Source organism: Wickerhamomyces ciferrii, contig 00180 (genome assembly GCF_000313485.1).
Source record: "Wickerhamomyces ciferrii WGS project CAIF00000000 data, strain NRRL Y-1031 F-60-10, contig 00180, whole genome shotgun sequence".
In the NCBI taxonomy this organism is placed as follows: domain Eukaryota; kingdom Fungi; phylum Ascomycota; class Saccharomycetes; order Phaffomycetales; family Wickerhamomycetaceae; genus Hansenula; species Hansenula ciferrii.
Window position 1 is genome coordinate 57,989 of NW_011887560.1, and position 12,318 is coordinate 70,306.

Sequence of the window (12,318 nt, forward strand, 5' to 3'; positions counted from 1 at the left end):
TACTGGTACATTAATAGGGTTTGATGATTTTGTTAATATGGTTTTAGAAGATGTTACAGAATAGTGAGTATCGAAAATTCTGTATCTTTGATCACCTTTGCGTGCTTTCGGTACTAACATAGTAATTTTTCAGTGATGTTGATGGTACTACCACTAAAAGAAGCAAAATACTACTAAGTGGTAATCATATTGTGATGCTAATTCCAGGTGGAGAAGGTCCAAAGAGATAGATTTACGAATAAATTTTAATAATTAAGTCAAAATGTTGTACATTATATGTTTTTTTTTTTCATGAAATAGTTTTTCTAGTTTATTGTCAAAGTAGTTTTAAGATAAAATATCAATGTTTGTTGAACTAGCTCTCCAACAGATCAACATAAAAGCTGAACGAAAAGGAGCAAAATTTTGAGCTATGTGCTGTACATATAAATCATGAATTACTTTCCAGTCCCTTTTCTTACCATCATCGAACTTTGATTTTTTCCTTTGAATTGTGGTGTCGACATTTTTTTTAGCATCGTGTAATAGTTCAGGCCTTGTTTCCAAATATCTAGATATTCCCCTTGCAACACCAAGATCATCATGTGCAAATACATCGAGCTTGTGCAGCCCAAATACCAAAAACATCTTTGCACTCCATTCTCCAATACCTTTGATACTAATCAATCTTTCTAAAATTTCTTCATCTGAAGCAGTTTGAAAAAAATCATTTGATATTTCTTTATTAATGAATTTTTTGCAAATTTCATTGATATATTCAGTTTTCCTCGTTGATAACCCAGCAGATCTAAGTAACTGGTCATCTTTATCAAATAACTCTTTTGGAGTCGGAAAGATTCCCTCGTCATTAAAAACAGCGACAACTTTGTTTTCTATTGATTTTGCAGCAGCACCACTAACTTGTTGACCAATGACACTATGACATAGTTTTATAAAATGCTCTTGATCGGACGAGCCTGGTATTTCATCAATATGAAACTGCTTGAATGGTTCGCTTATAATCAATGGATATAGCGAAGGATCTTTGGTAATGATGTATTTTAGTGCATCGTTAAAACCAGGTTTGTGTAGGGAGGTGAATGATTCTGGTAACGAAAGATCTGAAGGGATTGGGAACTTTTCGAGTAAATGTGCTTCTCTTTGCCTAAAAGATACTTTATCAGGGCTCTTTGGAGATTTGTTTACATTGTGATCTCTTTTGACCTTCTTTTTTGGAGTAGACGGTGGTTCTAAGCTTGGTATATCTTCATCTTGTATTGGACCAATTTTGTTTCCATCTTTAGGGAAATTCTTGATAATGGTCGAACTAGATCTCAATAATCTCTTTCCAGATGAAATAGTAGTCTTTGACATTTTTAGTAGCTGAATTTGGTATACTGTCATTCAATAACCTCCTTTTGTCATCATTTTGACTTGTGTTATCTATTTTCAATTTGCAGCGATTTGTAATTGTTTTGACGTTCAATAATTTCTTGAGCGCATTTGTAATTTTTGGAGGCAAATATAAATACAGCTTTCAAACCAGAATTCCTGATACATTACTCGCAACAATAAAACCGTATCCAAGTAGAAAGACAAAGAATGGTGAACATTACAGCAACAGTCGAGGATACTGATCAGCTAATTCCAATTGATATTAGTGGCGATCTTTCACTTTTAGACTTCAAAGCTTATATTAGTGCTGAAAGTGACATCGAACCAAATGATCAAATCTTAATTTTAAATGGTAAAGAATTACAAGGTGATAGTAAAACTCTATCTCAGTTGAACTTTACAGATAATGAAATGTTGATTGTCAGAAATAAGAACTCAATCAAAAATACACCATCAAATTCAGCCGCAATTTCTAATCAATCTCAAGATGCTATGGATCAACAGACTGAACAATTAAGACTACAACTTTTAAATAACCCACTAGCAAGAAGACAAATTACAACTCTAAACCCAGGTATTGAGAATGTTTTGGATGATCCAGTTCAATTTAGAGAAGCTGTGAAATCAACTTTAGTACAACATGATCAATCGAATTATCCTGGTGGAGTTTCTCAAGATGAATGGTTACAACTGCAAAGTGATCCAGATAATCCAGAAAACCAAAGAAGAATTTTAGAGTTGATTGAGCAGGATCAAATTGAAGAGAATATGAGAAATGCTTGGGAATTAACACCTGAAAGTTTTGCCAGTGTTTCAATGCTTTATATTAATGTTGAAGTTAACGGTCATCCAATTAAAGCATTTGTTGATTCGGGTGCACAATCTACGATTATAAGTACCAAGTTAGCTGAAGAATGTAATATTTCAAGGTTAATCGATAGAAGATTTAGAGGTGAAGCTCGTGGTGTTGGTAGAACAGAAATTTTAGGTAGAATCCATAGTGCTCCATTAAAAATTGAGGATCAATTTGTCCCATGTAGTTTCACAGTTTTGGATACTGGGGTTGATATGCTTTTAGGTTTGGATATGCTAAAAAGACACCAAGCAAATATTGATTTGAAAAGAAATGTATTAGTGATTGCAGATGTTGAAACCCCGTTTTTAGGAGATGCTGAAATTCCAAGTATGTTTAATCCTTCAGGAACAATTGGCCAACAATTGGGCGGTGGACCTTTACCCTCTTCTAATAATCAAACAGCAACAGCAACAGAACCACCATCATCATTGAATAGACCATCAGCAGCAAATGCAGCAGCAAATGCAGCAGTAACAAGAAACAACCAAACTAGCTCTTCCTTTTCTGCAGGGAATCATCAAGCATCAAGACCAAATTTCGATGATGCAGTGATAACCAACTTGATGGGATTGGGATTTTCAAGAGATCAAGTAATAAGAGCATTGGATCAAACTGGTGGAAATGCTGAACTGGCTGCTTCCATACTTTTTTCATAAAGATCTAACTAATATCTGAATACTTTTTATCATTTGTATTGACAAATTTCAATGTAGGATGACTTCCGATTATATCTTTTGACAGCCCAGTCCAAATCCAATTAACTTTATGTTCTGGAACATTGATTTCTGCTATAAAATTCTCAATAAAGGTCCGATCATGCAAGTTGATTGAGTTTGTATAAACCAGAAACTCATTAAAGATTGTAACTGAAGACCAGAATGAAAGTTTTCTCAAGCAAGCGATAGCCAATGATGAAACCTGCCCTCCATTTAAGCAGTGGACATAAAGTGGCGAGTAATCAACATTAATCATCAATTCCAAAGCTTTAACAACTGCTGAATAGCCTATTGGAACACCACGCTTCTTTCTTTTACCGCCTTCTTTACCACATTCTATATGGACCAATTGAATATTGTTCTCTTGTGCAAATTCATAAAATTCTTTATCATTTTCAGGGGTTATTGGGTCAGGAGTTAATGAGACTATGTATTTCAATCCTAATCTTTTGAGAAAACGGTAGTTTATCTGTCGAGGATACGACCCTCTATAAAGACGTGGCTGGAGAGCAGCAAAACGTAAAGGTGGAACTAAAGGACCCAATTTATCTTGAGTCATTTTGGACGAGTAGAATATTGGCAGAATTCTGAAGTTGACGTTGCTTTATTTTCACTGTTGTTTTTGATGGTGGTTTTAGTTATGTGTTTTTTTTGTCAGAAGTTTAAATTTCGTGATTTTTGAGTTTTTGGAGAAAAAATAGCCTTTCTTGTACAAACAATAAGTATTTTGACACGATTGAAGCATAAAAAAAAACCCTTAACATCTTCCATCATCATCTTAATCTTGTGGAAAAAGCCTTTTTTTAATTTTCATTAAATCTTTATTTGACAATGGATCTTGTTTACGAACAATATGCTGGCTCTAAATCCAATAATGAGTCTCAAGAAACATTAAAAGCAACCTCTGATGATCGATCAAATACAATTAATCAAAAAACTGAGAAATCCTTTGAAGAGCTTGAAGATGGAATTGCAAACACTTATAATGTCATCGAGTCGAAAGCTTCAACATGGGGAGCGTCTTTCGGATCTCTAGTTAGTAATCTCAAAATCAATGATTATTTAAATGAAACTAAAAAACATGTTGAAAATTTACACCTAAATGATAAATTGAATTTAACAAAGTCCACAGTTACCAAAAAATTCAGTGAAGTACAAAAAAGAGTGGTGAATGAGGAAAGCTTTGAAAAATCACAGAACATGTGGTCTTTATTATCAACAAAAACAAACACATATCTTGATGAATTGGATAAGGAATTAGAACAAGTCGAAACATTCGCCGGGTCTTACGTTAACAAATTTGGACAATTTATTAAAGATTCGATTGTTGTTGCTCCACCTGAGGACAGAGATGAATTGATTGATGATGACGAAGGAAATTTGCTGTTCAATGTCACTGGTAGCGGAAAATCCAAACCTCAGAAGGTCACCTCCACAAGAACAGAAGCTCAGCTTTATGCCTTACATACTTCTCCAGAATTATTTTTAACAACTGCAAATGACCAATCCTTTGAGCTATTTAAAAAAGAATTTAATCTAAATTCTAAGACTGAAGATATATCAAAATTGTTAAAACAAAACAATGATCTAAAGAAATTATCCACTACAATTGTTCCTGAAAAGTCTACTTATGAAGAATTTTGGACGAGATATTACTACTTATTTGATAAAATATTGAAGGATGAAACAAATCGCAAAAAATTGCTCAACAAAGAAGTTCAGCCAAATGATTCAAAAACTAAAAATTTACAATGGAGCGATGATGAAGACGATGAAGACAATGAAAATAATACTGCTAGTTCTTCCAAAAATGATAAATCAACAACATCAAGTGAAGGTACTTATGAACTGAAATCTGTTAACTCTTCCACTCTTGATGTATCCAAAGAACATAAGGTTTCAAGTCAAAAAGAAAACGAAAAAGAATCGAATTCTAAAATCAATGATGATAACATTGCGGATGAAGAAGAGGAAGATGATGATTGGGAGTGACTTTACAAACTTACGAGAAAGGTTATTAACCAAAATAGTAATTATATGCCTTTTTATATACATTTGAAATAAATAATCTATTACGAATTGAAATCCAGCATGGCATTTATTAGTTCACCCTGGTGTAGAACAAAACATATGCATTCGAGTTGATGACATTGGTTTTAGTAAAATTCTGTACTATCCTTGTATCATCAAAGTAACACCATTTCTTATTTGTACCTTTCCAAACATACGAAGTATAATGCCCACCAACTAATGTACCCGAATGATTTGATACACCGTATAAATTGTATTTGAAAGGAGGAGTTTGTCCCCTCAATGGAAATGTGAGTAGCTTCTTTGATTCTTCTTTACTTACCACTTTGGGCCAATAGTCTGTCAAGTCCATTTCAAATGGATATTCTATAAATGTTGTGATTTTTTGTAGATTCACTCCAGTCTTGAATCTTTTGAGATGAATAACTAAATTCGAAGGAAGTCTAGTTATAGTGATCTTTTTTGTAGACTTTCTCAGTTGTTTACACTTTGAGCAGTTCCATCTGTCATCACCATCCAAAACTTCCAGTTTAGTGAATTCTTCTAAGCATCTCTTCAATGATATTTTTTCCAAAGGACTTTGAACTAATTCTTGAGGAATAGGAAGACTCAACACCGAAAAGGCTTGATAAGTTGTAGATGTCGTGCCACATTCTAGACATTTCAATTGACTCAAATATTGCCCCTGAAATAGTGCAACAACAGCACTATAATTAGTCTTGAGATATCTTTCCCATTCTATGACTGATGCCAATCTGATAGGCATTCTCTCTCTCAACTCTTCTTCCTCTGTGGTCAAATCACCAAGCCTTGGTCTATTACCTTCTTCATTTAGATCTTCATGTAAACCATCTAGAACGAAATTCAAAAATTCAGAGCAGTCCTGCTGATCGTTATTCTTGAATGAAGTATTCAATGAGCCTATAGCAATTTTAAAGTTTTTTGGCTCATACACACGTCCATTCTGTTTAAAAACAGCCTGAGCTAACTCAGCAAAAAATTTTGCCATGATACCTTTGGTTCCAAGCTTACTATTTATGTTGACATGCTCTTTATAAGAGCCATTTAGAAAGAATTGCAAAAATGGCGGTGTCCCCAATAAGCATTGAATTATAGAATTCATATAGCATGTGTTTCCAATATTGTATAAGCCCGTAGTGCAATGTAAATCATTTGTATTCAAAATCTTTGATACGCTTGGTAAGGTAGGTTCAATCTTCTGATTTGCATTTTGTTTAGAATCTGTAATTCCATTTAGGCTCTTAGGAGAGACCGTATTGCCAGATTTTGGTGATTTATTATTGAATATATTCCCTGGGGATGATACTGGTCTCAAGCTAGGAAGTTTGAAGCTGCTCGATCTTTTTATATTAGGAGATGTCGGTCTTTGAACGTAAAACTGAGGTGTAGAAGAATGGAAATCATTCTTAATTGGATTTGAAAGATAATCATGAAAATTTCTTGCAATTGGTTGATTTGAGAATGAGCTTGACCGACTAGAAGTTCTTGGTCTGTGTTTCCCCGGGTGTGTCAAAAATCCATGATTATGCCCAAAGCTTGAAAGTCCAAATACATTCATCCATCCTTGAATACCACCTTTAAGAAACATTGGCTTCCTTTTCAATGGTTTTTCAAAAGATTTTTGGCACAAAATTTTCATCAGGTTTTCGGATGATTTTGAGTCATGAGGAAATTGGGAAGTTTCATCATAAATAATCACTAAATCAAAGTTATCTCTATGTTTAAAGAGAGCCTTTTCATGATCTGGAGAATTCAAAAGTGATAAGTTTTCAATATCGTGATCGAAATATTGAGATCTTATGGATATAGGCTCTAGACAAATTATATTCTCTGTTAATATGTGGTTTTTTTTAAAGTCTTCCCTTGGTCTCACGTCAACCAATAAAATGCTGGATCTATGCTTCTCTAAAAAGACTTTCAAAGTCTGAGGTTCTATTATCTCTCCATTTACTTCGTCAATTTCACTATGTTCAACACATACATCATTTTCAGTATTTAAAGCACAACTGCTGTTTAAATGATTCTTTATGTTCTTTATATGTTTATCATGTAATAACTTCGATACCAAATCAGTATAAAGAGTGTAATAATCCGCTTCTTTGCAATTCTTAGCCTCTGAAAATTTAGTATAATCCGGCAATTTGGGTATTATCTTTGCTGCAATGCTAACCGCAATCTCATAGTATATAAATGCTTCCTCATAATTTGGGCCTTCTGAGTTGTTGACTTCCTTTATATACTTTAATATTCAACTGTTAGTTTAATGTGAGTTTTGAGATGGAAACAATTATGTGAACTTACATTTTCAAAGCTTTCAAAAGCATCATTCAGGAGCTTTTCAAATGAATTATTCTCTAGTCCTTCTATAAAAGTTTTAACAAGACTCGTTAGCTCAAAAATACTTTTGAACTTCTGCGTTTTATTATCACTTAAAGGGCCTGTCATCTATTCAATTTGACTATTTCAAATGGCAAAATTGGCCAAACTTTTTGTGAATCAATTTGAATTTGAGAAGCAATTGAAGATCAAGTTCTAGTACCAGCAAGATAATATCAAAGTTTATATAGTACTTCAAAAGTTTCAAGCGATGTCTAAACTTGATTCCTTCTTTATGATCAATGAAATTTTTAACCTCTAATAGTACACGATACCTCCAGGCTCCAAGATTTTGTAATTTTCTTGAATTGATTATTGCAGACACGCGCGAATGTGCGCTATCAATCATGCTCCACAAAAAGACTGGAAAACTACTGGATTCTCGAATCTCATAATGTGGAAGTAAAATTTACCTACACGACTTACAAATTACAAGTAGTTTGAAGCATTTAACATAAATCATAAATCTTATAAATATTAACTGTTTACATATCTTGTATATGGACCGGCGCTACATATAATCCTCAGCACGAGCCTGCTCTTCGGCTGTTCTTTTACCTTTATCTTTTAGATTCTTAAAACCCTCCGAGTACTTCTTAGTGTACTCAGTGGTCTCCTTCTTAGAGGACTGTTCAAATGAATCCGAGTGCTTTTTCATTTCGTCTAATTTTTCTTGTGAAACCTCTTCATTGAATGGTTTCTTGTCTGTGTTAACATCAGCTGAAGTTTTCACTTTTTCATTTGTTGAATGTGACCAAACGGTTTGAAAGCGACGTGGTTGTGTAACTGGAATAGATCTTGATCTTGCTAAAGATTTCAAAATATTTTTTCTGTACATTGATAACATTTCTTATGAGGTATAATAATTGTTTAAAATGTGTTTCTACATATATTGTAAGATATATTAAAAAATTCAAGGAACTTAAAGGCTTTTTATATGTATAGATTATAAATAATAAACACACTTTTAACCAATTAGCAAGTTTGCTTAATAAAGCCGATAACGAAAATCAACACTATATCATGTGGGTGGATGGGCCTTAGGTCTTAGGTACCAATTCTTAGAGATGTATTTAATAGTGAAGTTCGACTTTGATTGCTATTCAACCCGCCAAAATAAGTAGACTGGGCGTTACGTTAATTACAATTCAAAGCAATGTTTACATAATCTTTTTCATAAGATTAATTAATTTCTGCGATCGAAATATCGTACAAATGTGAATTAATTTATGTGAATTTGGTAGTAGGTAGTAGGTAAATATTATCACTCTATTGTCATATTTAATTCATTATACAGGATGATTGATGCTTAGGGATACAACTGTTTCTTTTCAAATCTGATATCATATTATCATGTTAAGGAGGCTAATACTGTAAAGATTTTATCAACATTGAATGAATTGCCACAAAGACATATCTGTGTCAACTATTGACGTTTTCGTTAGATGTTGACGTTTTCGTTAGATGTTGAAAAAGAACTTGCAAAGAAGCCACGAGTTAAGATGAATTATTATTTGGTTACCAATATCTTGCTCCATATACCTCTTTATTTGCTTATGATGTACCCATACATCAACATGATTAAAGTCAATGTTTTTTCAATGGTTTTTCAATGGATGGTTGATAGCTATATGTACCCATATGGCTTGATGGCTGACAATTTTTAGGATTCTATTTCAACTTCTTATTATGATTACTTGCTAGGGTATCTCATCGCACATTGATTGCATTTGAATGTTATGGGTTTACATTTCAATTTCACTTTCGTGTTCACTCTCATCTGAATTTCCACTATTATGTTGAAAAGTTCAAAAGGGCACATGGAATCAAATGATTTGTGGAAAATTAGTAATTTTCCTTCCCAAGGCAAAATTTAACTAACTGATGGTACGGTACATGGGAGCTGTGCATGTTTTTTAGATCCCAAATGTTTTCATCTTTTCTGTTGACCAAAGGAAACCCAATAATAAATGTTTAAAAGAAATTTTGATGGTATAAGTTATTACTCAGTTATTTTACCGGAACAAACTATGATAGATTAATCATACCGGCAAGGTAATTTAGCGCTCAGAGGGATATCAATCTTGCAAAGATCATAACAAAATCCCCAAAGCATTTGTTGGATGATATCGCAAATCCTAAATCAGAATTGAAAACATACGTGAATATTTTGTAATAAGTTCAATTGAAAGTTTTTGGATGATGATTTACAGGAAATCAACAGTGACAAATTTACTAAGTGCTTTATTAGATGACTTTGGTCATTGATTTATCATGTATAATGATCATTTTTTATAAATACAATTTTATCAAGTTCAAACTACAAATCAGGATAGAATCTCAATCAGAACAAGTGAAAAGAGCCAGATATGAAAAAACCTGGAAATTTGTTATTGAAAAAAACGAATTAACACCTGGCTTGATGGAAAACCTACATATGTTCAATCTGGGACATATAAAACATTATTACTTCTCAAATAAAGCAAAAAGAAACTGCTATGGTTGTGATGCTCAACAAGAAACCTTATTACATCCATTTAAAAGATGCTCTTTCTCCAATGAATTATCAAATGGAATAGGGTTTGGGAGAATTTTATGTTCACCTTTTAGTCTAAAAGGTCTTACCACTCCAGCTGAACATACAACAAATGTCAAGATTATGAGACGTATGTCAATTTACACTGAAGTTTTAATTAAGAGTAGAGGTCTAAGAAGAAATGGATTGTCATCTAGAGAGGCAATTACAGCTACAAAATTCCAAATGAAGATTGCAGAAAGAAAATATGGGTTTGGAAGTTATGTTTAATTAAAGCCTTCACTAAATTAAAGACACCAAGTAAGTTTGAAGTGAAACAAGAAGTATAGAATGAATATCAAGGAAGATGTAATCAACATCCTACGATGTTACAAAGAAAGTTTTAAATGTTCAACGGCCTGGCCTATATTACCCTTTACATTTTAGATTAATTGTCAAACTTAAACCCAAAGGAAAAGAGAGATTCGCTGGATTAAAAGAAAAATAAAGTAAAAAATGTTTTTGACATCATTTTAGATGATGGTGAAAACTGCAGGAAACATTAATTAATAATAAATTGAACTTTTGATGAGGTGATACATGTTAAATAATTTTATATAAATTTATAATAATTATACAAGTTGGTTTTATTTAAAAAAATAAAATTAACTTCAAAAATTATCGATTCTAGCAATACGCTGAAATGATATATCATCCCGAGGCTGAATGAACCTCATTTAAACTTACAATTCAAATAGTTGACTTACCTAAAATAATACTTCCAACTCAAGTATTAATTCCAAAACTAACATACTTACAGTTATACTCTATTGTGAATCAGCTCAAAGGTTACGCTCTGGTATACCATCAAGTTAATTCCGGGATGAAAAGAAGAAAGTTACACATATTAATAAAGAGAATCCTATACATTGAAATATCCCATTAAATCATTTATGTCTATTTCTTGTCAATATGTAAGTAAGTAAGCATGGGAACTTTTTTCAAAGAAAAGTAAATTGTAAAACTAAAAGTATATACCTAATATGAACAATTTATAAGGTTGAGGAGTAAATATAAGTTGAATAAAGTGATTCTGAAGGGTTTTAACTTTCTGGAAGGAGATACTTATTGATATAACTGATCAGAGTTACTTCCTAGTGAAAAAAAATTTTCTTCAAAACTAGATTTACAGCTAGAAAGAAAATATCACAGGATGATATAATTGTAGTATAATCATCTTACTTGATATTCAATTCAAACAAAGTAAATTTTTGATGTAAATTCGTTAAAATATTTTAATACAAAATTCTGCACTGATGAACATCTCTCAACAGCTAATTGGACCAGCCGTTGGTAGCTAATAAAAATATGAGTCTATACTTCAAAATACGAAGTCGTTAATACAAACCTATTCGAGGTTCTAATTATACGTCAATAAAAGGAACTCCTGTCGTAAGTTATCGATATACTCTTTTTTGAACTTTTAAACTGCATGTAATCTTTGTTGAATATTATGATCCATTATCAAAATAAATGTGATTATAAATGGTTTTGATTATGTAAAGATGAATTATGCACAAATCCCGCATTTGATATGCACACAAGATACAGATTAAATTAAGGTATAGATTATACATTTGTTATGCACGAATTGTGCATAAATGGTTAAACAAGATATATACTATGTGGTTAAAGGAAATTGTAAAAGAAAGATTAGAAGATTAAAAGAATATATAAAGAGTCCAAATTGTCTGTTAGTTATTAGTTAAGTTTTGTATAAGTTTAATATAGAGTTTGTTATAGAAAAATGAGTACAATATCTGGTACGATCTCTAACCTACAACAATCTTTAGAACTCTACAATTAGTGTTGGAGGTTAGAGATCAATCCTACTAATGACGACATTTTCTAGCACATAATGAAGCATATATACGATCTATTTGTGAACATTATTTACTACTGGATAATAATATAGACTGAAATATGCCTAGTAAAAAATATACTTAGCCAAGTTGCAGAGGCTAGATATCGGATTTATATAGGTGTTCATTCACAATTGAGCTTACACTAGATAGACATTATTCAATTCCTGCAAAATAAATAGAGGTAAGATAGAAAATATGCACTCCTTGCGTATTTATTTATCCAGTTTTCTTTTGCTATCCTAATTCAAAATCTCTTAAATTTATCACTTGGTCTTTCTATAATTTACGTTTTTTTCTTTAAGCGCATCAATTCCATAAGAGTAGACTTATAATAGACCAAAAATATCTTTTCTCTGTATTCTATTTGTTGTACAATATTTCTATAATTATAACAGACTACATTTGGTATTTGTTTCTTTTTCAACTTCTTTCTGAATTGTTTTATTAATAATCCCACCATTAATGAGCATTTTCTACGTAAGGATGCTTCAGTTTCAGCACAAA

At 32.2% G+C, this 12,318-nt stretch overlaps 6 protein-coding genes across 6 annotated transcripts; 3 read left to right on the plus strand and 3 right to left on the minus strand.

Moving 5' to 3' along the window:
- Positions 1-327: 327 nt before the first annotated feature.
- Positions 328-1,353, minus strand: MAG1 (DNA-3-methyladenine glycosylase II; the record flags this gene model as incomplete). The annotated part of the gene is made up of 1 exon (XM_011274709.1): positions 328-1,353. One exon carries the CDS (start codon positions 1,351-1,353, stop codon positions 328-330), a length of 1,026 nt encoding a protein of 341 aa, XP_011273011.1.
- Positions 1,354-1,581: 228 nt separating this feature from the next.
- Positions 1,582-2,886, plus strand: DDI1 (Ddi1p; the record flags this gene model as incomplete). The annotated part of the gene is made up of 1 exon (XM_011274710.1): positions 1,582-2,886. The coding sequence occupies one exon, from the start codon at positions 1,582-1,584 to the stop codon at positions 2,884-2,886; it is 1,305 nt and encodes a 434-aa protein (XP_011273012.1).
- A 4-nt stretch (positions 2,887-2,890) lies between these two features.
- On the minus strand, positions 2,891-3,505 carry OCA6 (protein-tyrosine-phosphatase; the record flags this gene model as incomplete). Its single annotated transcript, XM_011274711.1, has 1 exon — positions 2,891-3,505. One exon carries the CDS (start codon positions 3,503-3,505, stop codon positions 2,891-2,893), a length of 615 nt encoding a protein of 204 aa, XP_011273013.1.
- Positions 3,506-3,777: 272 nt separating this feature from the next.
- DOS2 (Dos2p) lies at positions 3,778-4,938 on the plus strand (the record flags this gene model as incomplete). Its single annotated transcript, XM_011274712.1, has 1 exon — positions 3,778-4,938. One exon carries the CDS (start codon positions 3,778-3,780, stop codon positions 4,936-4,938), a length of 1,161 nt encoding a protein of 386 aa, XP_011273014.1.
- Positions 4,939-5,047: 109 nt separating this feature from the next.
- DOA4 (ubiquitin-specific protease DOA4) lies at positions 5,048-8,221 on the minus strand (the record flags this gene model as incomplete). The annotated part of the gene is made up of 2 exons (XM_011274713.1): positions 5,048-7,163; positions 7,890-8,221. The coding sequence occupies 2 exons, from the start codon at positions 8,219-8,221 to the stop codon at positions 5,048-5,050; spliced, it is 2,448 nt and encodes an 815-aa protein (XP_011273015.1).
- A 1,404-nt stretch (positions 8,222-9,625) lies between these two features.
- BN7_4715 (uncharacterized protein) lies at positions 9,626-10,180 on the plus strand (the record flags this gene model as incomplete). Its single annotated transcript, XM_011274714.1, has 1 exon — positions 9,626-10,180. One exon carries the CDS (start codon positions 9,626-9,628, stop codon positions 10,178-10,180), a length of 555 nt encoding a protein of 184 aa, XP_011273016.1.
- Positions 10,181-12,318: the final 2,138 nt, after the last annotated feature.